The sequence below is a fragment of the Dryobates pubescens genome, chromosome 3 (assembly GCF_014839835.1).
Source record: "Dryobates pubescens isolate bDryPub1 chromosome 3, bDryPub1.pri, whole genome shotgun sequence".
Taxonomy (NCBI): Eukaryota; Metazoa; Chordata; class Aves; order Piciformes; family Picidae; genus Dryobates; species Dryobates pubescens.
Genome location: NC_071614.1, coordinates 22,789,575 through 22,815,533, shown reverse-complemented (window position 1 = coordinate 22,815,533; position 25,959 = coordinate 22,789,575). Strand labels below are relative to the sequence as shown.

Sequence of the window (25,959 nt, the reverse complement as noted above, 5' to 3'; positions counted from 1 at the left end):
CAGGGCGTCTGGCGCATGCGCGCTGCAGCAGTGCTGGCTGTGGCATCCGCGCATGCGGAGTGCTGTAGCGCAGCGCTCCCGGCCTGTGCGCATCTATAGAGCGCCGCCCGATCGATGTGGGTGACGATGTTGAGGGAGTATAAGTGCTACACCTGAAGGCTATGGGGCATGGGGCTGCTGCGGCACTGACTCCTCATAGGCCACCTCAGATATCAGCAGCCTTCTCAAGGGATAGCGCCCCGGCATTTCCCGAAGCGGAGGGTCAAAGCCAGCCGTTAGCTTTTGAAGTTGTTTCTCAGTTCCCACTGTCTTTGCTGTACTAAATTCCTCCGTGCTTGCGCTTCCTGCTGCGCTGTGCTCGGACTCCAACTCCCATCAGCACCCGCGCACTCCCGCTCGGCAGCACGGAGCCAGAGCCTCTCAGGGAGGAGGTGTTGCGGCGAGCCCTGGCATACGATTGCGCGGATAATGGGGAGGGCGGGAGCAAGGCCGCCAATGGTGACGAAATACAAGTGAGTGACGTGGCGCCGGGCCAATAGAAAAAAAGAGGGCTAGGCGGGCGGGAGAAAGTGCGCGGGTTCGAACGCGCGGGAGAGATGGCGGCGCTGAGGTGAGGGGTCGTGGCTGTGCCTGGGGGACTGGGAGCGTGCCAGGCCGGGGGGAACGGTGCTGAGGGTGGCTCGCAGTGGCTGTGTCGAGACTCAGGGCACGCGGGATGGAGCCTCTGGTGGTTCTGAAGCGCCTGTGTGGGATCTGGCATAGATCTTAGGGAGGGCTGTGCCCTGAGGGATTGGTGAGGTGACGAGGGACATAAGCCTCACATACAAATGAGGTGGAGACAGCGGGGAGCCAGGTCCTGGTGCAGAGTCAGGTGTGGGGAGTGGGTTTATGGACGTATGGCATGCTTAGGTTAACTCCTATGGAGTGGGAAGCTGGGGTAAGGGACTGGTGCCTGTGGGGTGCTGTGGTGAAAGTCTTATGCATTACTGAGCTGTGGGGCTTCTGGGCTGGGGCTGGCTGGGGATTGAGTGTCTGTACTGAGCACTGGTGAGGCCACAGCTCGAATACTCGGTTCAGTTAGGTCCTCTCACTCCAAGCGGCATGTAGAGTTCCATATCCAGAGAAGGGTAACAAAGCTGGTGAAAGGTCTGTAGGACAAATCTTGTGAGAAGTGGCTGAAGCAACTGGGGTGGTTTAGCTTGGAGATAAGGAGGCTCAGAGGAGACCTTTTCACTCCCTCCAACTACCTGAAAGGAGATTGGAACAAGGTGGAATTTAGTTTCCCAAGGAACAAGTGATAGGCCAAGGGGAACAGCCCCAAGTTCTTCCAGGGGAGGTTTAAGTTGGACTTGAGGAAGAATTTCTTCCCTGGAAGTGTTGTCAAGGCCTGGAAGAGGCTGCCCAGGGCAGTGGTAGAGTCCCAATTCTTGGAGAGGTTTGGCTATCAAGAGGGGATTGGACGTGGCACTTGGTGCCATGGTCTAGTCATGAGGTCTGTGGTGACAGGTTGGACTGGATGATCTTTGAGATCTCTTCCAACCTTGGTGATACTGTGAAAAGCTGTGCAGATGTGGTGCTGATGAATGTGATTTAGTGGTAACCTGTTAAGTGCTGGGTAAAAGCTTGGACTTGATGATCTTAATGTTTTTCTCCAACCAAAACCAATCTGTGACTCTTTTGGGAAAGGATGTGGGTGGCTGGGCTGGCAGTGTGGAGCTGCTCTGCAGGGAGCTGTCTATGGGATCCTCAGGTTCTTAGTGAAGGGTACAAGGATTTTTACCCCCTCATGCACCCCTTGACTCTTCTTATCTGACCATCTCCCTTGCATCTAGACCTGATCCTTTGTTTGCAGTTGTTGCCTTGTGCTTCTTAAGGCATTGCCTGCCCTCTCTTAAAGTTCCCCTTTGCACTGAGGTTCTGCAGCTACTTCTGCAGCCCACAGCTCCTGGCTGAATCATTTGCTCCTATCCTTGGTGTTCCTGGTCTTTAGAACAGCTTGTTGGATCTGAGCTGTCACTGGTCACTGATTCCCCCAACCCAGCATCGTGTAAATGCAGGCAAGTTAGGAGAAACTTCCCTCTGCTGGCAGTTTCTGGAATAAATACTTTTTGCTAGCATTGGATGGATATTTATTGTTAGTCTTCTTGGGTAGAGGATATTTGTTTATTCTTGGCTTTCAGTTGTGAGTTGGAACAACCAGAACTGAGAGAAAGAAATGCATTTGAGCAGGAAGATTAAAAGCTGGACATGAACTGTCCTCTGGGCTGCATCCAAAGCTGTGTGGCCAGCAGGTTGAGGGAGGGGATTCTGCCCCTTTGCTTAGACCCCACCTGCAGTGATAGGTCCAGCTCTGGGGCCCTCAGCACAGGAGATGCATGGACCTCTTGGAGCAGATCCAGAGGAGGCCACAGAGGTGGTGTGAGGTCTGGAGCTCCTGGGCTGGGAGGACAGGCTAAGAGAGGAGAAGCTGTGGGGAGACCTTGTTGTGGCCTTTCAGTACTTGCAGAGCCCTAGCAGCAAGCTATGGGCAGACATTTAAGCAGTGCCTGTTGTGACAGGACAAGGAGTAATGGCTTTAATTGAAAAGAGAAGAGGTTCAGATTAGATATAAGGGAGAAATTCTTCACTGTGATGGTTGTAAGACCCTGGCTCACGTTGCCCCATCCCTGGAACCATTCCAGGCTGGGTTGGATGGGCTCTGAGCAACCTGCTCTAGTTGAAGATGTCCCTGCTTACAGCAAGGGTTTTGGACTAGATGACCTTTAAAAGGTCATAGAATTGTTAGAGTTGGAAGGGACCTCAAGGATCATCCAGTTCCAACCCCCCTGCCATGGGCAGGAACACCTCACTCTAGATCAGGTTGCTCACAGCCACATCCAGCCTGGCCTTAAAAACCTCCAGGGATGAGGCTTCCACCAGCTCCCTGAGCAACCTGTGCCAGTGTCTCACCACCCTCCTGGGGAAGAACTTCTTCCTCACATCCAATCTGAATCTACCCATTTCTAGTTCTGTTCCTTTCCCCCTGGTCCTATCACTCCCTGACACCCTCAAAAGTCCCTCCCCAGCTTTCTTGTGATTCGGTTCTATTCTGTGGCCTTTCCTGTGTGCTCTTGTCTCCATCATGCCTGAATTGCTGTCAGTCAGTGGTTTCTTCTCAGTCCCATACCTCTTCTTCCTTCTTTACTAAGGTTCTTTTACTGGGAAGTCTGTTCCCAGCCATTAAAGCTGTGTTGTTTTAGGTGCTGTGGTGAGGAGATGGCAGCTGTTACTCCACAGAAGAGGAGCCGCAGCTCAGCTGATAGCGATGAGTATGCTCACATCCCACGGAGAGATCTACTCCCTTAGCAAATAGAAGCAAAGAAGTGTTTCAAATCCTTGAGATGTTTTAGTGGGGGGGGAGAGAGGAGGGGAAAACCAACAAGATGGTTCTGAGACACAGTTAGCAGCAGCCCATATTTATTGCTCATGCAGCGGTTGAGTTTGGCTGAACATGAGCCAGCAGTGTGCCCAGGTGGCCAAGAGGGCCAATGGCATCCTGGCCTGCATCAGGAACAGTGTGGCCAGCAGGAGCAGGGAGGTCATTCTGCCCCTGTACACTGCACTGGTTAGGCCACACCTTGAGTCCTGTGTCCAGTTCTGGGCCCCTCAGTTTAAGAAGGACATTGAGACTCTTGAACGTGTCCAGAGAAGGGCAACGAGGCTGGGGAGAGGCCTTGAGCACAGCCCTGTGAGGAGAGGCTGAGGGAGCTGGGGTTGCTTAGCCTGGAGAAGAGGAGGCTCAGGGGAGACCTTGCTCTCTACCACTACCTGAAGGGAGGTTGTAGCCAGGTGAGGCTTGGTCTCTTCTCCCAGGCAACCAGCACCAGAACAAGAGGACACAGTCTCAAGCTGTGCCAGGGGAAGTCCAGGCTGGATGTTAAGAAGAAGTTCTTCACAGAGAGCAATTGCCCATTGGAATGTGCTGCCCAGGGAGGTGGTGGAGTCACCATCACTGGAGGTGTTCAGGAGGGGATTGGACGTGGCACTTGGTGCCATGGTTTAGTAGTCATGAGGTGTTGGGTGACAGGTTGGACTTGATGATCTTTGAGGTCTTTTCCAACCTTACTGATTCTATGATTTTTTCATTGTACTGAGCATGTTGAGAGGTTTCATCTAACAGAGAGGGAAGCTGATGCTAAAAAAATTAGCTTCAGTCTATGGCCCAGAACAGAGTTTGAAATGAGAAAGGCTGTTACAGTGCTGGAGGCCTGGACCAGGCTGCTCAGAGGCTGTGGAGTCTCTGGAGAGATTCTGAACCTGCCTGGACACCATTCTGGGCAACCTGCTTCATCAGAGGGGTTGGACTGGATGATCTCCAGAGATCCCTTCCAACTCTCATCATGTTGGGGTTTTGGACTTTCAGCATGTGCCCTCCAGAAACTGCTGTAAACCAGCATGAGATTAGCCTGAGCTCTGTGAACCTTGGGTGTGAGGATGAGGAATGCACAAGCTGCTTTAGAGGCACAGATTGGAATCGGCCTGAAACAAAGCAAATACTGTTTGTCTCCTCTTTAATCATGAACCAGGCTGACCTTGCCAGATCAGGAAGTAGAGTGACTCTGATTTTAACAAGTTGAGGCAAGGAAATAGATTTGCTCTCTCCAAACATAAATATGTGAAGAATGGTGAAACAGCCTTTGGCCCTTTGATATTTTTCTGGTGTATTTTGATAGCTCTGTTTGTTTCAGGGCATACACAAGTGCAGGGAACTAAGCTGAGAGAAAAGTGATACTAGAATAGAATAGACCAGGTTGGAAGAGACCTTCAAGATCATGGAGTCCAACCTATCATCCAACACCACCTAATCAACTAACCCATGGCACCAAGCACCCCATCAAGTCTCCTCCTGAACACCTCCAATGATGGTGACTCCACCACCTCCCTGGGCAGCCCTTTCCAATGGGCAATCACTCTCTCTGTGTAGAATTTCTTCCTAACCTCCAGCCTAAACCTCCCCTGGCACAGTTTGAGACTGTGTCCTCTTGTTCTGGTGCTGGTTGCCTGGGAGAAGAGACCAACCTCTGCCTGTCTACAACTTCCCTTCAGGTAGTTGTAGAGAGCAATAAGGTCACCCCTGAGTCTCCTTCAGGCTAAGCAACCCCAGCTCCCTCAGTCTCTCCTCACAGGGCTGTGCTCCAAACCCCTCCCCAGCTTTGTTGCCCTCCTCTGGACATGTTCCAGTAAGTCAACATCTTTCCTAAACTGAGGGGCCCAGAACTGGACACAGGACTCAAGGTGTGGCCTAACCAGTGCTGAGCACAATGACCTCCCTGCCTCTGCTGGCCACACTGTTCCTGATGCAGGCCAGGATGCCATTGACCATCTTGGCCACCTGGGCACACTGCAGGCTCATGTTCAGCCTACCATCAACCAGCACCCCCAGGTCCCTCTCTGCCTGGCTGCTCTCCAGCCACTCTGACCCCAGCCTGTAGCTCTGCATGGGGTTGCTGTGGCCAATGTGCAGAACCTGGCACTTGGATGTGTTCAATCTCATGCCCTTGGATTCTGCCCATCTGTCCAGCCTGTTGAGGTCCCTCTGCAGAGCCTCTCTACTCTCCAGCAGATCAACTCCTGCCCCCAGCTTGGTGTCATCTGCAAATTTGCTGATGACTGACTCAATGCCCTCATCCAGATCATCAGTAAAGATATTGAACAGGGTGGGGCCCAGCACTGATCCCTGGGGCACACCACTGGTGCCTGGCTGCCAGCTGGATGTGGCACCATTCACCACCACTCTCTGGGCTCAGCCCTCCAGCCAGTTCCTAACCCAGCACAGAGTGCTGCTGTCCCAGCCACGAGCTGACAGCTTGGCCAGGAGTTTGCTGTGGGGGACGGTGTCAAAGGCCTTGCTGAAGTCCAGGCAGACTACACCCACGCCTTCCCCTCATCCACCAGGCAGTCACCTGATCATAGAAGGAGATCAGTACTACTTACTACTTCAGTGAAATCATGAGTGACAAGTTTTCAACAGTGTGTGATGTTTCCCTCCCTAATTATTTTCACAGCTCACCCTTAGCTTTTGAGACCCCTGTGAAGAAAAGGGCAACAGGCTCTGCAGAAGGCCTGTCTCCACTCAAGATGTTAAGCAATAACAGGTCTGCTTCTCAGATAAAATGGTCATCAAGCTCCAGTGATGAGATGAAGGAAAATGAGGCTGTTGTGGTGAAGCCAGCACTGTCAAGGAGGTTGGATATTTCACCTCCTCAGGCAACTGGAGCTCACACAGGCTCACAGAGGGAGTCCTTGACAAATTCGTCCCCAAAGCCTGCTTCCTCCTACAAGCACTTTGTGCCCACAGGGACTTTTTACAGCAAGGAGAAGCGCTATCTCACTCCTCTGGAGAGGAAAGAGCTGAAGGAGAACTGCATTTTAGGTAAGAGGGATGAAAATCTCCCAGCTGGCAGCAGGACTGTGAAGGTGAACGTGAACCTGAGCAGAAACATGGGCTCAAAACCAGCCAAACACTCATCCGGCTCCAGCCATGGCAAAGCTGCCCCCAAAGCTCTAAAGGCAAAAGGAGAGCCCACAGTGGGGAAACCCAGCGTGGGGAAAGAGAATGTAAGCTGCCTGATTAAAAAGAAGATGGATTCACCCTTCAGAGTCCTGAGCATGACAATGAAGCCAGCCCTGAAACTCCAGCTGGGAGCAGCTTTTTTCACTGCCAGGAAGAAGTCGCACGGTAAAAAGCCAGCGGCAGACGCAAAGTCTCTCCAAGGTCTCCCCAAACCTCTGCAAGAGAAAGATCAGCCTGGATCACCACCACCACCACCTGCAAAGCCTAATTCAGCTGATGGAACTCCTGAAGGGGGTGATGTGGTGAGGAATGTTTCTGTGCCTCAGAAACCAGGAAATGAGAGCAGGGAGAGCTTGACAAGGTGCACAAACCAGGAGAGAGACTTGGGAAGTGAAGGGAAAAGCTCTCCCCAGGGCAATGGAGGTGTTTCTGCTGCCCTCTGTCCTCCCCAGCCTGCAGCTACAGGGAATGTGGTGAGTAGAGGGGCTGTGGGGACCTGGGTCACACACACACTGTGCTGAGCTGCTGGAATTAACACATGCTCCAGTTAGTCAGACACGGGGTGTTTGTTGAGGTGTGTTAGTGGATTTTGGCTAGGAAGCTGGCACAGCTTTATGCCTGCCTTGTGAAGGCATAAACCTGAAGCTTCAAAAGGTTCTTGTTGCATTCCAGCCTGCTGCAAGCTCTAAGATGTGGTGAAGGGTGCTCGAGTAGCCAGAAAGGTCAAGAGCATCCTGGCTTTGATCAGCAATTTATGTGGTCAGAAGGTTGAGGGCAGAGATTGTTCCTCTGTAGTGGGCCCTGCTGGGGCTGCACCTTGGAGCCTGGGTTCAGTTTGGGCCCTTCACTCTGGTGCTGGAGTGGGTCCAGAGAAGGGCAATGAATCTGGTGAAGGGTCTAGAGCACAAGTCTTGTGAGAAGCAGCTGAGGGACCTGGGGTTGTTTAGTCTGGAGAATGGGAAGCTCAGGGGGGACTTTATTACTCTTTACAACTCCCTGAAAGGAAGCTGGAAGGAGTTGGGTGTTAGTCTCTTCTGCCAGGGAACAAGCCACAGGAGGAGAGTGAACAGCTTCAAGCTGCATCAGGGGAAGTTTAGGTTTGGCATGAGGAAGAATTTCTTCATGGAAAGGGTTGTAGGGGCCTGGAAAAGGCTGCCCAGGATAGTGGTGGAGTCTCCATCCCTGGAAAGATTGATGTAGCTGTGGTGCTGAGGGATATAGTTGAGTGGTGACCTGCCAGTGGTAGGTTAATGGCTGGACTCAATGATCTCAAAGATCTCTTCCAACCCAAGCAGTTGTGCTGATTCTATGACATGCTCCATTTCTGATGGTGGAGATCATTTCATTTCCTTGCTAAAGCACAAAGCTGAAAATGCAGCTTTGAAATGTCCTTTTGTTTTCCCTCCTGGTTTAATCAACCTTCCAAATGCCAGCTCTGACCTTGCTGAGTTTTGTGGAGGTCATGGCTACATCCCACATTCTGTAGGAGGTCCTGAGCTGCCTTCTTAGATAACTGTCTGAAAACATGACTGACTTCAAGCTGGAGGATGGTGCTGCCTCTCCAGAACTCTGCTGCTGTGCTCCTTAAAGCTTTCTTTGTTTCCCCAGTCATTTGCTTATCAGCCAGTGAAGTAAAATTGTTTCTAGAATGTCTTTAGCCCTTTGTCCTGGGTCACAAAATGTCTCTTTCTTGTGCAGCCTCTGCTATGATTTGAGCTGCTCTGGGGTTATCTTTTAATGATCCTTTTCTGTATCTGCTCATTTAGCAGTTCTTTTCTCCCAGGCAGCAAGGAGCATAGCATCACAGAGTGTTAGGGCTTGGAAGGGATCTGTAGAAATCAATCCTGCCAAAGCAGGATCACCTAGGCCAGGCCACACAAGGAAACATCCAGGTTGGCTTTGAAAGTCTCCAGGAAAGATCTGGGACTCTCCCACGTTCTCTGACTACCACTGTACATCTTGCCTGCTTTAGGAAGCCTCTCCCAAATGTCCTGTAAAAAGGAAAGTATCCTAAACTACTTCCCTCCCCTCACCCCCACCTTGAACTCAGCTCTTTTTGTACCTGACAGTGCTGTCATTTCCCATCCCACCAACACAGTCACCAGGCAAAGCCACCAGCTGCAGCAGAACCCAAACATCTCTCAAGGCCAAGCTTAGCCTGTATCCACTTCACAGCAATGAAGTCACCAAATTCCCCTTTTCAACACTTCCTGTGGTGGGTTAACCTCTGGGGAATGTTTTGCCAGCACAAAAACCTCCCCATCACAGCAGAATCAAATGCTTTTGAATTAGCTTTGTTGGTTTTGTTGCTCTTTTTTGTTCTTTTTTTCACTGTGCATGCAAGATTAGACTTCCCAGGGTGATATTTGTGGTTTATTAAGGCTACACTGTACAAACATACTGACAACCAAGTCAGGAATGTGAGAGAGAGTAAGTTTCTCCTCATGTTCAGTGGAAACCTCCCTGGTTCACATCTGTGCCCCATTGCCCCTTGTCCTGTTGCTGCCCACCTCTGAAAAGAGTCTGGGCACATTCCTCTTGAGCTCTCTCCCTTTGGATGTTGGTGAGCATTGAGAAGATCCCCTCTCAGGCTGCTCTTTAGGAAACATCCCCAGGTCTCTCAGCCATCCCTTGTCAGAGAGGTGCCCCAGACTCCTCAGCATATTGGCAGCCTTTGCTCAACTCTTCCTAGTAGTTCCCTGTTCCTCTTGAGCTGGAGAGCCTGGATGTGGACAGAGTGCTCTAGATGTGTCCTCACTAGGACAGAGTAGAGGGGGAGGAGAACCTCTCTTGACCTGCTGGCCACATGCTTCTTAATGCCCCCTAGGACATAATTTGCCTTCTTGGACTTGAGGGCACATTGCAGGCTTGCTCCCAGGACACTTGCCCACTCAGCTTTCCCAGGTCCTTCATGGAGCTGCTTTGCAGCAGGTCAACCCTTAACCTGTGCTGCTGCAGGGGGTTCTTCCTCCCCAGCTGCAGGATTCTAAACCCGTTGAGCTTGATGAGATTCCCCTCTGCCCAAATCTCCAGCCTGGACAGCCTGGTGGTGTTTCAGTCACTCCTTCCTGTTTCAGGTGCTCCTTCCTGGTACCATCGGCAAACTGGCTGAGGGTCTACTCTGTCCCTGCACCCAGCTCACTGATGAAGTTGTTGAACAAGGCTTGACCCAGTTTTGGCCCATGTTCTGGCACTGGCAGTCCAACTGTGTATCACACCTGCCACTGTCACATAGTGCTTCTTGTGCTGATCACTTGAACTGTGATTCTCCAGGTGCTGTCTGACAACTTCATTGGGTAGAAACTGTTGTGTTTGCCCTAAAACAGCCTGTCTTGGTTTGCAGGATGTAGATGGCACCAACTCCTCTCCCACCTGTGACTCAGATGACTGCATCATCCTTTCCATCCAGTCTCCCTGTAAGATGGACAAGCAAGGTAAGGTGGATTATACCACTCCTGGACAATGCCTTTTGGTGCTGCAGGAAAATGAGGTGAAAAAGACTTTGGAAAAATCTCTTGGCTTACCTGTTTTTTCCCCAGCAGGCTCTACTGTTGAATTCCCACCTCATCCTGTTTTTCAGAGGTTTACTAAGCTGGGCACTTGTGATGGAAATGCTGATGAATCTGGTTTAGTGCTCAGCAGTGTGCAATCTGTTTTGATCCTGCTGTCTGGCTTCTCTCACAGGAGCCCAGGAGATGCCATCTGAACTTGGAGGGCAACCTGCTCTGGGTCAACCCTGCTTTAGCCACAGGGATTGGACTAGATTACATTCAGAGGTCCCTTCTAACCCCCACAGTGCATCAGGTCCAACATTTAACCCATCACTGCCAGGTCACCACTAAACCATGTCCCAGCATCACATCTACAAGGCTTTTATATCCCTCCAGGCATGGGGACTCCACCACTGCCACAGGCAGCCTGCTCAAGAGCTTGATAACCCTTCTGGGGAAGAAATTGTTCCTCATGTCCAACCTAAACCTCCCCTGGCACAGCTTGAGGCCATTTCCTCTTGTCCTATCACTTGTTCCTTGGGAAAAGAGACTGAGCCTCACCTCTCCCCAGCTTTCTTTCAGGGACTTGCAGAGAACCAGAAGGTTTTCCCTGAGCCTTCTTTTCTGCAAGCTGGAGAAGCCCAGCTCCTTCAGCCACTCCTCACAAGGCTTGTCTTCTCGACCCTTCGACAGCTTCATTGCCCTTCTTTAGATCCACTCCAGCACCTCAATGTCCTCCTTGGAGTGAGGCTCCCAGTATTGAGCCCAGTGTTGGAGGCGTGGCATCATCAGTGCTGAGTGCATGGGGACATGTTTCCTCTTGTCCTGTCACTTGCAACTTTGGTGAAGAGACCAAGCCCCACTCTGCTACAACCTCCTTCCCTCCACTAGCCAAGGAAACATTAAACCACTGCAGCAGAAATTTTGGCTTCACAAGTCCAGTGGGAGAGAGGAAGGGACCAGATAACCTGATCAATAACACTTCCATGTCAGTAATTAGCTTCAATCAAAGGTAATGATGGCTGGATAAGACTCATGGACATAACTTTGATATCCTTTAGCATCAACAGCTTCCCAGCACTGTTAAAGCTCTTCTCTAAGTTCAGTGTGGATCCTTTTGAAGCCTCATTTGTGTTTGAATTTTTGCTTCTCTGTATCAATGTGCTCTGCAGTTCAAAAGGATCTCAAACCACACCAACTTCTCCACTTTTTTTTCCAGCACCCCCTCCAAATGCTGTTGTCTACCCAATATTCAGTGCCAGCAAGAAAAGGTAGGTTGGTCTTTGCTCTCCAAGAAGGATCAGAGCTGCAGGATTATTACTTCTTAGTCTAACAGCTTGGCTTTCTCCTCATCTTTGTATGGTTGGGGGGCAGGAGGTTGGTTTGGATGTGTTTGTGGGTTCTTCTTCATTTGAAGAGAAGAAGAGTTAGATTTATGTTGGTCCAGGACAGTTCCAGCATGTGAAGAAGGTAACAAGTGTTTCCTTACTGTAGAACCATAGAGTGATAGACTGGTTTTGGTGGGAAGAGACCTTTAAGATCATGAATTCCAACCCAACACTGCCAGCTCACCACTAAATCATGTTCCTCAGCATCACATCTACAAGGCTTCTAAATCCCTCCAGGCATGAGGGTTCCACCACTGCCATGGGCAGCCTGCTAAAGAGCTTCATAACCCTTGTGGGGAAGGAATTGTTCTTCATGTCCAACCAAAACCACCTCTGGCACAACTTGAGGCTGTTTCCCTTTGTCCTATTGCTTGGTCATTGGGAGAAAAGACCAATCTCCCACCTTGCTCCTTGCAGAGAGTGAGAACATTTCCCCCAAGCCTCCTTTTCTCCAGGCTAAACCCCCCCAGTTCCCTCAGCCCCTCCTCACAAGGCTTGTGCTCTAGACCCTTCACCGGCTTTGTAGCCGTGCCCTGGACACGCTTCAACACCTCCGTGTCCTTGGAGAGAGGGAACCGAAGCTAAACCCGGGTTCGAGGTGCAGCCTCAGCAGTGCCCAGTAGAGGGGGATGATCCCTGTTCTAGTCCTGCTGGCCACGCTATTGCCAATCCAAGAAAGCACAAGGGTGATGCTAAGGACCCTTAACTGAATAGAAATCTGGTAACAGCTTCTGGCAGAAAAACTGCAGGTGTCCACACCTGCCAGGTCACCACCCGACCTCGTCCTTCAGCACAATACCTACCTGGTAAGAAGGTCTGCCCTTAGCCTTTTTTTTTTCTTATTGGTGAATTTTTACCTGTCCTTTTGCTGATGGGCTTTTCTTTTTCACTTAAAAAGGAGCTAATGGGTTTAGAATCATAGAATTGTCAGGCCTGGAAGGGACCTCAAGGATTATCTAGTTCTAACCCCAATGCATGGGCAGGGACCCCTCACACCCCTCACACTGGATCAAGTTGCTCAGAGCCACATCCAGCCTGGCCTGAAAAACTTCCAGGGATGAGGCTTAACTCCTCAGAGAATCATAGAATCAATCAGGTTGGAAAAGACCTCAGAGATCATCCAGTCCAACCTGTCACCCAACACCTTATGACTAACTAAACCATGGCTTCAAGTCCCACATCCAATCCTTTTCTGAACACCTCCAGGGATGGTGACTCTACCACCTTCCTGGGCAGCACATTCCAATGGCCAACAACTCTCTCTGGGAAGAACTTTCTCCTCACCTTGAGCCTAAACCTCCCCTGGCACAGCTTGAGACTGTGTCCTCTTGTTCTGGTGCTGGTTGCCTGGGAGAAGAGACCAACCCCCACCTGGCTACAACCTCCCTTCAGGGAGTTGTAGAGAGCAAGAAGGTCTCCCCTGAGCCTCCTCTTCTCTAGGTTAAGCAACCCCAGCTCCCTCAGCCTCTCTTCACAGGGCTTGTGCTCAAGGCCTCTCCCCAGCCTCGTTGCCCTTCAGGAGTCTCAATGTCCTTCTTAAATTGAGGAGCCCAGAACTGGCCACAGAACTCAAGGTGTGGCTTAACCAGTGCCGAGTCCAGGGGCACAATGACTTCCCTGCTCCTGCTGGCCACACTATTCTTGATGGAGGCCAGGATGCCATTGGCCTTCTTGGCCCCCTGGGCACACTGCTGGCTCATGTTCAGCCAATGATCTTGCTAATGATCAAACCATTAGAACAAGGAGGACTATTAGAGGACAGATTCTTCACCAAGAATAGCTCAGACTTGGTGATTTTTGGGCCCTGTACAGAGGCTTTTATGTATTTATATTACTTCTATGCATCCTCTAACTCTGTGCCTGGAGCGTCCACATCAAGCAGTAACTTCCAGTCTTTGTGCTGGCTGTTCATCAGGGACCTGCAGCTCTCATCAGCCAGAGATCCTAGCATGTTCAGCTGGCCAAGAAGGCCAACAGCATCTTGGCTTGGACCAGCAATTGTGTGGCCAACAGGTCTAGGGCAAAGATTGTTCTCCTGCCCTTGGCACTTGTGAGGCTGCACCTTGAATCCTGGGTTTAGTTTTTGAGCCCCTTACTCCAAGAAGGACATTGAAGTGCTGGAGTATGTCCAAAGAAGGGCAACAAATCTGGTGAAGGGTCTAGAGCATAAGTCTTGTAAGGAGCAGCTGAGGGAGCTGTTGCTGTGTAGCCTGGAAGAGGGGAGGCTGAAGGGAGACCTCCTCACTCCAAATGTCCCTGAGAGGAGGTTGGAGTGACATAGTGATTGGTCTGTTCTCCCAAGGAACAAGAGATTGCATGAGAGGAAATGGCCTCAAGTTGCACCAGAGGAGGTTCAGGCTGGGTTCAAGGAACAATGTTTTCCCCAAAAGGGTTGTTAAGGCCTGGAGCTGGCTGCTCAGGGCAGTGGGGGAGTCCTCATCCCTGGAGGGACTGAAAAACTGCAGCTGTGGTGCTGAGAGACATGGTCTAGTGGTGGCCTGGCATTGCTGGGTAAACATCTGGACTCAGTTATTTTAAAGGTCTCTTCTACCCAAAATGATTCCACAAGTCCATGAGTTTATGAGCAAAGAGGCTCTGCTCTCTCTCAGTGGGGTCTAATCAGTGGTGTGGGTTCTCAGTGCATGTTTATATCTGCACTGGAGACCTCCAGGCACTGAGCCTCTACTAACAAGCTGCAGTTCTGCTCTCTGGTGCCCCTGCTTCTTGATGAGCTTCAAGCAGCACTCTGCAGTGCTTGTAGGCCTAATGGAGGGAGGACTTTGTTTTCTGTGCAAGAGCCAGAATTACAAAGCCATCTCCCATCTTGAAGCACCATTTTCTTAATCTGGGCTGAGAGTGGCTCTATTGTTAGTGTGGACATGGAGAGGGGGGGAAACCAACCAAAGAAACTGCTGAAATTTGCTCCTCAAAGAGCCAAAACAAACCTTCCAGGCCTTGTGGTGCTACTGTAGGCCTCAGCCACAGAAGTGTTGAAAGGCAAGCTGAGTGTGAGGTTTGCCTTCCTTCCTCATGTGGCTGTTCAAATATCTTCCGTGGTGCAAGTGGAGCCCTGGGCTGTGTGGAAATCCTGGTGTTTGTGATTAGCTGAGCATCAGCCTTGGATCTGCAGTGCTCCCTCGGGAAGCTGATGAGCACAAGCTTTTCCTGCAAGAAGTCTCTGCTTTGGAAATTCTCTTTGGTATCCAAAGCTATAAAACTCTTTGGTGGATCTCTGAATGAGTTCCATGTTAAGGTTCACTGCACAGCTCTTGCAAATTTCCACTTGAAGGGGGTTTAAGAAGTGCCACCCCACACACACACCACCCACTCTAAAGGTAGGAGAGGAAAATGGAGTTTTTAATGCCCCTCACAATGTGTTCCTCTGTGCCTCAAACCCACCCTGTAAACTGAGGCATTTGTGCAGAGCCATGGAATGGTTCTGGCTGGAAGAGACCTTCAAGATCATCCAGTCCAACCATTAACCCAGCACTGCTAGGTCACCACTAAACCATGTCCCTCTGCACCACACCTATGTGGCTTTTGACTCCCTTCAGGGATGGTGGCCTACCACATGCCTGGGCAGCCTGTTCCAGGGCTTGACAACCCTTTGGGGGAAGGAATTGTTCCTCATGTCTGTCCAACCTAAACCTTCCCTGGAACAACTTTAGGTCATTTCTTCTCGTCCTATCATTTGTGCTTTGTGAGAAGAGACTGACCCCTATGTCACTCCAACCTCCTTTCAGGGAGTTGGAGACAGTGAGGAGGTCTTGCCTGAGCCTCCTTTTCTCCAGGCTAAACAACCCAGTTCCCTCAGCCACTTCTCACAAGGCTTGGGCTCTAGAGCTTGCACTGGTTTTGTTGTCCTTCTCTTGACCTGCTACAGCAATTTAATGTCCTCCTTGGAGTGGCTGGCCCAAAACTGATGCTGCTATTTGAGGTGCAGCCTCACTAGTGCCATGTCCAGGGGGATGATCTGCAAAGGAGGACCTGGGAGTGCTCATGGACCACACTTTCCCCATGAGCCAGCAATGTGCCCTCATGGCCAAAAAGGCCAGTGGTCTCCTGGGATGTATACAAGAGAGTGTGGCCAGTTCTGATCAGTATCTAAAGGGCAGCTGTCAAGAGGATGGGGCTTGACTCTGCTCAGTGACAGGACAAGGGGCAGTGGGCACAAACTGGAACCTAGGAGGTTCCATCTGAACATGAGGCAAAAGCTTTGTTCCTGTGAAGGTGCTGGTGCCCTGAAAGAGGCTGCCCAGAGCTGTTCTGGAGTCTCCTTCTCTGGAGAGATTCCAAACCCAACTGGATACAATCCTGGGCAGCCTGCTCAGGGGGACAGGCAGAGGTGGCTTCCAGCTCTACCATGCTAGGATTCTGTAACCCTTATCCTCGTGTCCTATGACACCATCTTGGAGCCAACATGGATCCATGAGCAGGTCACACCTAGCTGTGGCATTGTGGGCCACAGCCTGGTCATACAACCAGCCATGCTCCCCTTCTCAGCTGTTCACAGCCACATGTCCCAGAGTTCATCTCTCTGAACCCTTGGATCCACTGGGGACTTGACAAACCCACCATTCTCCTCAGCCCATGGAAGGGCAGACATGTTTTCGGGGTGTGGTGATAGCTGGGGTTTTACACACCATTGAAGTTCAGAGCATGTCTGTGGGACCTATCTAGGTCAGACTTGGGGTCTGTTTGGATCCCAGTTAGACCCCAAAAGACTCAGTTGCAGGATTGGTGGAGCTGAGCAGCTTGAGCCTGTGCAGGAGAGTTTTGGATCTCCACATCCATTTCGGCAGCAGGTTGAGGAGGAAGCTGCTGAGCTAAGGCATCTCTTTCTTTACCTAGAGTTTCCATTCTTCATGGTCTTGGCCTTCTGCTTCTCAGCTGCTGAATTTCCAGGCTCTTGGAAATGAGATGGCTTTGGAAAGAGAAGGGGTGCTTAACCAAGAGTTGTTTTACTTCTTGTGCAATTGTGGCTCTTCCTTGAGCCCCTTTCCTTCTCTCCCTCCCTCAGAGGAGCTGCCACCACAGCAGACATGGCTTAGTTTGGGGTGTTCTGTCCTCCAAGTCACTGTTACTTCACATGTTAACCTTTGTCTACAGCCACTCACTTTCATCTCTCTGATTTTGTCTCTTTTCCAGGCCACAGGCCACCCTGGATGAACCACCTTGTCCCTTTGGGTCCAGCCCTCCTGCTAAACCCCCTCACGCCTCACAGAAGAGCAAGAAGACCAAAGCGCTCTGCAAGCGCTCCCGAGATCAGATGATCATCGTAAGGTTCCACCCCCTGGGGCATGCTGGGTGGCTTGGGGCTGGGGAAACAAGGAACATGGCTTGAGGTTAACCAATAAGTGGACTTCCTTAGGTGGAAACCTCAAACCAACCACACTGTGATGACCAGAACCAGGGCAGTGACGAATGTGTTCAGCGCTAGATGAGGACAGGGCAGTAGCTGTGAAATTCATTGAGATGGTCTCCTTGAGACTAACACTTTATTAGGTTTTAGCATTCAAAAGAGATTTATGGAACATGATATTTAAAAAAAAAAAACCCAACACAACAACTCAGAGGAAGCTCAGCCAAGCCTGCATGGATGCTATAGGAGTGGGTTTGGCTGGATCACGTTCCTTTCCCGTGGCTTCCTGGCCTGCGCAGCGCTGCAACCACAACGGCAGACATCAGCCAGGGCAGCCTGGGAGCAGGAATGTGCACCCAAGAGCTGAGCCTCAGTGGAGCTCACTCTGCTAACAAGTTGGTCCCTCTCCAGTAGCTCCACATCTGCCTTCCTGCTGTCATCCTTCAGTGTGGAGTGCTGGTTTTGTAGAATCATAGAATGGTTTAGATGCAGAAAGAGCTTGAAGATCCTCAAGGCCAACCATTAATCCAGCTCTGACAGGTCGTCACTAAATCATGTCCCTCAGCAGCACATCTACCCAGCTTTTAAAACCCTTAGGGGATGGTGCCTCCACCACTTCCCTGGGCAGCCTGCTCTAGGGCTTGGCAACCCTTTTTGGGGGAGAAACTGTTCCTCATGTCCAACCTAAACCTCCCCTGGCACAACTTGGGGCTGTTTACTCTCATCCTGTTGTTTGTTCCTTGGGAAAACAGGCCAACACCCACCTCACTACAGCCTTCTTTCAGGGACTCGTAGACAAGAAGAAGGTCTCCCCTCAGCCTCCTTTTCTCCAGGCTAAACAACTGCAGGTCTCTCACCCACTCCTCACAAGACTTGGGCTTTAGACCCTTCACCAATTTCATGGCCCTTCTCTTGACCTGCTCTAGTCCCTCAATGTCCTTCTTGGATTGAAGAGCCCAAAACTTAATCCAGGATTCGTGATGCAGCCTAACAAGTACTGAGTACACATGGGCAAGTTCTGGTCTAGTCCTGCTGGCCACACTATTGCTGATAGAAGCCAGGATGCTTTTGGCTTTCTTGGCCACCTGGGCACACTGCTGGCTCATCTTCAGACAGCTTTGACCTCCCCAGGCCCTTTCATGCCAAGCAGTTTCTGGCCACTTCCTCAGGCCTGAAGCATTGCAGGGCATTGTTGTGACCCAAGTGCAGGACATGGCACTTGGCCTTGAGGAACCTCATTCTATTGGCCTCAGCCTGGCCACATCCCTCTGTAGATCCCTCCCTACCCTCCAGCAGATCAACACTGCCACCCAGCTTGGTGTCATCTGCAAACATACCGAGGCTGCCCATGTCCAGATCATTGATGAAGACATGAAAGAGAAGAGCCCCAAACACTGAGCCCTGGGGAACCTTGCTTGGAGCAGTTTGGAGCAGGAGGTGACCAGATGGTGTCAGTGAGGCTCATGTGTCACGTAGCCATCACATGAGTGGATTTCCAGCAAACACACCCTCAGCAATGAGTAATTTTTCAGTAACCCATTTGTTCTCACTTAGTGACACACAGACGTTTTCCAGCCTCTTTCCCGGGGGAACAGGCCTGATGTGATCATTCTGTTTTGCTGCCTTGCCCTTTAGAGCACCTTTGGAATGGTTTGGATGATTTCTGTCAAATTTGAGACCTCACAGATACACAGTTTTGAATGTTTTGAAAGCTGGTCCCCATGGATGGGAGAAACCTGGCTGAGAAGAAAGCAGCAGCGTGTCCTTGGCTGTCATCGCTGCCATAAACACCCTGGCTGGGCAGCCACAAGCACATGGCACAGCCAGCACTCTGGCCCCTAAGAGGGACAAACTGCAGGTGATGTGGCACGGTGGGGGAGAGCTCAAACTGGGAGTTGGGGAAAGGCAATCAGTCAGCAGGGGCAGATAAGAGGAGTCCTGAACAAACCAGTACCTGCTTCACCTCACTGCTTAGAGAGCAATCTGCTGTCTGCCTGCACAGCTGGCATTTGGTTCGTGCTCTTTCCCCCTCCCTAAGTACTGCTAGAGCTAAAAATAAGCTTGTTTTTAGATAACTGATGAAGATTGTGCAGAAATTACCTTTTTTGGTGGTTTTTTTTATGTCATTTGGTGGTCTTTTACATTGTTTCCTCCATGAGAGTGTTGCTGATCCATTTCAAGCCTTGTTCCAAATGTGTTGATTTCTCAGCACAGGAGAGATGTGGACCTGTTGGAGTAGGTCTTTAAACTGCAAAACAGAAGGGAGATTCAAACTAGGTGTAAGGAAGAAATTGTTTTCACTGAGGGTGGTGAGACACTAGCCTAGACTGCCCAGAGAGGTGGTGGATGCCCCATCCCTGGAAGCATTCCAGGTCAGGTTGGATGGGGCTCTGAGCAGTCTGATCCGGTTGAACGTGTCCCTGCTGACTGCAAGGGGGTTGGACTAGGTGACCTTTGCAGGTCCCTTCCCACCCAAAGCTCTCCATAGTTCTGTGATTCCATGGGGAATTTGATCCTCTGCAATTCAGACTATTCTGCAAATAAATAAAAGCTCAACCCCCTCTTCACAAATCCAAACAAAAGCAAATGCTCCAATCTTTGATTGTTGTTTCTAGCCTCAGTTCTCAGCCTTGTCCTTGAAACAGAAGGAGGCTTTTGGACAGCCTCAGAGCTCTCTTTCTCCCTAGGATGCTGGGCAGAAGCATTTTGGTGCTGTGATCTGCAAGTCATGTGGCATGATCTACACAGCTGCCAGCCCTGAGGATGAGGCCCAACACATCCAGTACCATGAGAGGTTCCTCGAGGCGCTCAGATATGTGGTGAGGAGATGGCTGCGCTCGCAGCGCAGCTCAGGAACGTGAGGGGAGGAGCTGTGGCGGTACCCAGGGATGGCTGGGATGACTCCAGGCCAGCTTTTGTCATCCAGAGGGGAGGTTAAAGGGTCAGTTGGGCAGTTCCAGCAACTGTCCAGCTTCATCAGTGTGATGAATGTGACTTAATTCCTGAAAGATGGAGTGGTTCAGATTACAGCTCCCTCTGCCAGGGTCTGTGCTGAATCGCTTCCTCCCTCTTGCTAAGCCACTAACTCCTTGCTTGTTTGGGGTTTTTTTTTTCCCCCCCTTCTCGTGGCAGGGTTGGAAGAAAGAACGCGTTGTGGCTGAGTTCTGGGATGGGAAAATTGTCTTGATTCTTCCAAGTGACCCAAAATACGCCATCAAGAAGGTTTGTGTTTGTTTGTTTTGGAGGTGAGGTCGCAGATCAGCTTTCTGCTGGCTGGGCTCCCAGAACTACCTCAGTGTGTGGTCATGCACCACTCGCCAGTGCGTGGGGTGGATGGGAGAGCTGAGTGGGCTTGTGGCATAATCTGGGTTGCTGCGGCCAGCCACCTGACACCTCCTAACCCTGCTCCTTGTGCTGAAGCTCTTGTTTTAACATGGCCAGCATCAGCCAGCATCCTTTCTGCCTCAAGGACCGGGGTGAAGCAGGAGGAGAAGGTGTAGAGGGGTGAAGAGAGAATTACAGAATATATCTGATTGGAAGAGACCTCAAAGATCATCCAATCCAACCTCTGACCCAGTCCCAAAGGGTCAACACTAAACCATGTCCCTAAGCACCAGGGATGAAAACCTGGTTTTGAATGTTCCAACCTGGTCTGGTTCTGGTCCTGTTCTATCCTACTCTTTCCTGTTCTATCCTACTCTTTCCTGTTCTATCCTACTCTTTCCTGTTCTGTTCCTTTCTATGCATAGCTAGAGCCTGATCTAGTGAAAACAGAGGATTATCTGGGGGGAAAAGTCACTTTTCTGGATGAGTTTCACACCAGAGTTGAAGAACTTTGGTCATGGTTCCTCACACAACACTCTCTGGTCCTGTGTCCTCAGGCAGAAGACGTGCGAGAAATCGTGGATAACGAACTGGGATTCAAGCAAGTTCCTCTGAGCTGCCCAGCCAGGGCAAAAATATACCTGTTTGTGTCCAGTGAGAAGATGATTGTTGGGTGCTTGATGGCTGAACAGATCAAGCAGGTGTGTTACTGACTGGGATGGAGGGGGTGAAATCACAAGTGAAAAATGGGGGCTGTTGGACAGAACTCCTGGCTCAGCACAGAAGGATCACGGTGAAACTAAGGCAACAAAATACAACCAGAAAAGGACAGGCTGGAGAGCTGGGCAAAGGGGAACCTCCTGAGGTTCAACAAGGGCAAGTGTAGGGTCCTGCATCTGGGGAGGAATAACCCCCTGTATACCAGGACAGCTTAGGGGTTGATCTGCTGGAAAGCAGCTTTCAGAGAAAGAGGAAGTTGCCCATGAGTCAGCAATGAGCCCCCATAGCCAAGAAGGCCAATTGTCTCGTTGGGTACATTAAGAAGAGTGTGGCCAGCAGGTTGAGGGAGGTTCTCCTCCCCCTCTATTCTGCCAAGGTGAAGCCACTTTTGGAATCCTGGGTCAAATTCTGGGCTCCCCAGTTCAACACAGACAAGGAACTAGTGGGGAAAGTCCAGAGGAGGCTACAAAGATGCTTAGGAGACTGGAGCACCTCTGTGACAAGAAAGGAAGGCTGAAAGACCTGGGGCTGTTTAGTGTGGAGAAGACTGAGAGGGGATCTCATTAATGTTGATCAATAGCTAAAGGGTGGATGTCAGGAGGATAGGGCCAAACACTTTTCGGTGGTGCCAGTGACAGGACAAGGGCCAAAGAGCTAAAACTGGAGCCCAGGAGGTTCCACTTGAAGATATGTCAAAACTTGTTTCTTGTGAGGGTTCTGGAGCCCTGGACGAGGCTGCCCAGAGAGGTTGTGGAGTCTCCTCTAGAGAGATTCCAAACCTGCCTTGGCACAATCTGGGGCAGCCTGCTCTGGGTGGCCCTGCATTAGCAGGGGGGTTGAAATAGATGATCCCCAGAGGATCCTTTGAACCCCCACTGCGCACCATGCTGGGATTCTGTGTGGACAAAAAACCCAACCACATTCAAAAAAGGAAAAAAGGGGGCAAAACCAAACAAATTAAAGGAAAGCTTCTGGTTTTGTCATAGAATGAGTCATTGAATCACAGCTTGGTTTGGGTAGGAAGGCATCTTTAAAGGTCTTTTGGCCCAACCCCTCTTCAGTTAGATCAGATTGCTCAAAGCCCAGTCCTACCTGGACTGGGATGGAGCACTGACCAACTCTCTGGGCAGCTTAGGCCAGTGTCTCATTGCCCTCGGTGTGAGCAGTTTCTTCCTTCTCTTCAGTCTCAGTCTCTCCTCATTTAGTTTAAAACCATTAGCCCTTGGCCTGTCACAGCAGGCCCTGCTAAGAAGTCTGTCAAGGTGAGATGTTGCATGCAGGAGTCAGCCTATGTGCATTGTTGGTTAGGTTGGTGTTTGGGTGCTGCTGTGCTCTGTTAAGGGAGCCAAGGACAAGGCGGGGAGCAGGCAGAGTCCCATGGCTCTGTGTCCCGTGTGGAAGAACCCAAGCGATGCCTCTCGTCGTCTCCGCAGGCTTTCCGGGTGCTGTCGGAGCCGGGAGCTGTGCCACTCTCCCCTCAGCTGGAGGAGCTGCAGCAGCAGCGGGCTTGGCGCTGCTCCACCGAGCCGGAGCCAGCCGTCTGTGGCATCAGCAGGATCTGGGTCCTGGGCCCACGGCGTGGGAAGGGCATCGCCCGGCGCATGGTGGACATCGTCAGGTAGGGAGCGGCCAGAGACAGCCGAGGTCCCAGCTGAGCTTCGTCCCTGGGAGGGGAAAAAGGATGGACGTGTTTCGTCTCTGCTTCCAGGCAACCAGCACCAGAGCAACGCAGTCTCAAGCTGGGGGAAGATCAGGCTTGATCTTAGAAAGAAGTTCTTCCCAGAAAGAGAGATTGCCCACTGGAATGGGCTGCCCAGGGAGGTGGTGGAGTCAGCATCGCTGGAGGTGTTTAGGAAGAGCCTGGATGAGGCACTTAGCGCCATGGTCTAGTTGATTAGTTAGGGTTGGGTGATTGGTTGGACTTGATGAGCTTGGAGGTCTCTTCCAACCTGGTTGATTCTGTGTGAAAGGGATACATTTGTGTCATCAGTAAGTTTGCAAATGACACCAAGCTGGGGGCAGGTGTGGATCTGTTAGAGGGTAGGAGAGCTCTGCAGAGGGACCTGGACAGATGGGCAGAGTCCAAGGGCATGAGATTGAACGCATCTAAGAGGTGGGTTCTGCACATTGGCCACAATAACCCCATGCAGTGCTACAGGCTGGGGTCAGAGTGGCTGGAGAGCAGCCAGGCAGAAAGGGACCTGGGGATACTGGTTAATAGTAGGCTGAACATGAGCCAGCAGTGTGCCGAGGTGGCCAAGATGGTCAATGGCATCCTGGTCTGGATCAGGAACAGTGTGGCCAGCAGAGGCAGGGAGGTCATTGTGCCCCTGTACACTGCACTGGTTAGGCCACACCTTGAGTCCTGTGGCCAGTTCTGGGCCCCTCAGTTTAGGAAAGATGTTGAGTTGCTGGAAGGTGTCCAGAGAAGGGCAACAAAGCTGGGGAGGGGTTTGGAGCACAGCCCTGTGAGGAGAGGCTGAGGGAGCTGGGGTTGCTTAGCCTGGAGAAGAGGAGGCTCAGGGGAGACCTTCTTGCTGTCTACAACTCCCTGAAGGGAGGTTGTAGCCAGGAGGGGATTGGTCTCTTCTCCCAGGCAACCAGCACCAGAACAAGAGGACACAGTCTCAAGCTGTGCCAGGGGAGGCTCAGGCTGGATGTTAGGAAGAAGTTCTTCATAGAGAGAGTGATTGCCCATTGGAATGTGCTGCCCAGGGAGGTGGTGGAGTCACCATCCCTGGAGGTGTTTAGGAGGAGACTGGCTGGGGTGCTTAGTGCCATGGGTTAGTTGATGAGATGGTGTTGGGTGATAGGTTGGACTCCATGATCTCAAAGGTCTCTTCCAACCTGATTAATTCTGGTCTAGTCTAGTCTAGTCTAGTCTATCAAGCAAATCTGGAATCCTCACTTCATAGCAGAGGGTCCCTCTATATTCTTTGGGTCTTGATGGCCTGAAAAGCCTCTTCCAAGAAAAACAATTCCATCTACATTCAAATGAGTTTGTGTTTAAAATGTGACACCAGCATGGCCCAAGCTGTGTCTAACAGGAGCACAGAGCTCTGTGGTCTGTGTTTTCCAAGCAGAGTTTGCTTGTTGGGGGGGGGGGGGAACCCAAAAATCTATTTTTATTTATTTCTTCTTTTTACTGGACAGATTGTTGGGCCCAAACACTTAAGTCTTTCCAGGCAGGAAATTCCAAGCTTTTCAAGCTTGTAGGAACACTTAGGAATTTCCCCTCATCTTGTAATATGGAGTTGCCTTGAGGGGGGCAGTTTGGTGGTCCAGGAGGCTGTAATAGCACATGGCTTGGAGAGCAGACTGAGAGAGGGGATTTTCTCAGTGCTGATTGGTATCTAAAGGGCAGGAGGCAAGAAGATGGGGCCAAGAGGATGGGGCCAAGGCCGCTTTCAGTGGTAGCAGCAATAGGACAAGGAACAAGGGACACAAATTGGAATCCAGGAGGTTCCATCTGATGAGAGCAAAAAAAATTCTTTCCTTGGAGGGTGCTGGAGCCCTGGACCAGGCTGTCCAGTGAGGCTGCAGAGATTCCAAACCCACCTGGACTCAGGTGATAGTAGGCTGAACATGAGCCAGCAGTGTGCCCAGGTGGCCAAGAGGGCCAATGGCATCCTGGCCTGTATTAGGAATAGTGTGGCCAGCAGGAGCAGGGAGGTCATTGTGCCCCTGTACTCTGCATTGGTTAGGCCGCACCTTGAGTACTGTGTCCAGTTCTGGGCCCCTCAGTTTAGGAAGGACATTGAGACTCTTGAAGGTGTCCAGAGAAGGGCAACAAGGCTGGTGAGAGGCCTTGAGCACAGCCCTATGAGGAGAGGCTGAGGGAGCGGGGATTGTTTAGCCTGGAGAAGAGAAGGCTCAGGGGTGACCTCATTGCCTTCTACAACTACCTGAAAGGTGGTTGTAGACAGGAGGGGGTTGGTCTCTTCTCCCAGGCAACCAGCACCAGAACAAGGGGACACAGTCTCAAGCTGTGCCAGGGGAGGTTTAGACTCAAGGTGAGGAGAAAGTTCTTCACTGAGCGAGTCGTTTGTCATTGGAATGTGCTGCCCAGGGAGGTGGTGGAGTCACCATCCCTGGAAGTGTTCAAGGGGAGATTGGACGTGGCACTTGGTGCCATGGTCTAGTTGTGAGGTCTGTTGGGACAGGTTGGACTTGATGATCCTTGGAGTCTCTTCCAACCTTGGTTATACTGTGATACTGTGATACCTCCAGAGCTCTCTTCCAACCCCCATCACACTGGAATTCTGGGATTCTAGAGGGTGTTTTTGGGGCACCTACTTTATCCCTGGACAAAGCAGGGGCTGGCTGGGGTGTGCTGATGGCTCCTCTCTCTCTTCCAGGAGCACCTTCATGTATGGCTGCTACCTGAGCACCCAAGAAATCGCCTTCTCCGACCCGACGCCAGACGGCAAAGCGTTTGCCACCAAGTACTGCCAAACCCCCAACTTCCTGGTTTACAATTTTGTCTCCAAGAATTAACTGGGCTTGGCTCTGCTCCAAGCTGAGGTTCATTTAAAAGCCTCACAGCTAATTGTGTGTGTTTAACCTGCAAGCATTGGTGAGGGGGGCTCAATGCTGTCTTGCCTGCTGAGTGCGTGTTCTTCCTCCCCTCGCCTGTGTGAGCTAGGGGAGAGGGTGTCACTTTGTGTACAGTTGTGGTGCAGTGGAACCTTGTTGGGCTTTCAGGTAGGTTGGTGGTGCCTGAAGCTAAGTTGTTTTTTAATTGTGAGTAACTTAATTTCTTTGAAGAGTTTTTAATTAATATATGTTTTTCTCTTTGAGGTGTGGGTATGTAATGCTGAGCTCTGCAGTAAACAGAACTTGTCTGGGGTAGAAGCTTTTAGCACAAGCAGTTGCTACATTTATGGACAGAGAGTAGGGAATGTCTTAAAAAATCAACTGGTTTAGGGGCAGGATGTCCCCAGCACTCAAGACCTGGACCCCATGGAAGTGTTGTGCTGCAGGGGAAGGGGTCCCTGGGCTTCTGTCTGCTCAATAAAAGTTGTGACATGCTGCTGCTGGAGATTGTTTCCTCCTGATTTGAGTTCAGAGAAGGCAGCAGGCAGAAGCTGGGGAGCAAGGGTAAGGATGTGCTTCAACCTT

General features: G+C 51.0%; 1 protein-coding gene across 1 annotated transcript; it reads left to right on the top strand.

The window, feature by feature from the left end:
• The first annotated feature begins 52 nt into the window (after positions 1–52).
• On the top strand, positions 53–25,384 carry ESCO2 (establishment of sister chromatid cohesion N-acetyltransferase 2). Its single transcript, XM_009908383.2, has 11 exons — positions 53–120; positions 380–512; positions 6,118–6,855; positions 9,897–9,987; positions 11,264–11,315; positions 16,581–16,710; positions 19,482–19,613; positions 19,927–20,016; positions 20,676–20,819; positions 22,272–22,456; positions 25,197–25,384. Exons 1-11 carry the CDS (start codon positions 53–55, stop codon positions 25,333–25,335), a joined length of 1,902 nt encoding a protein of 633 aa, XP_009906685.2. The 3' UTR covers positions 25,336–25,384.
• Positions 25,385–25,959: the final 575 nt, after the last annotated feature.

Coding starts and splice junctions, on each gene's coding strand:
- ESCO2 (XM_009908383.2), top strand. CDS start 53: ATGCGGAGTGCTGTAGCGCAGCGCTCCCGGCCTGTGCGCATCTATAGA. Junction 19,614..19,926: donor TCGAGGCGCTCAGATATGTG/GTGAGGAGATGG, acceptor TTCTCGTGGCAG/GGTTGGAAGAAAGAACGCGT. Junction 22,457..25,196: donor CGCATGGTGGACATCGTCAG/GTAGGGAGCGGC, acceptor TCTCTCTTCCAG/GAGCACCTTCATGTATGGCT.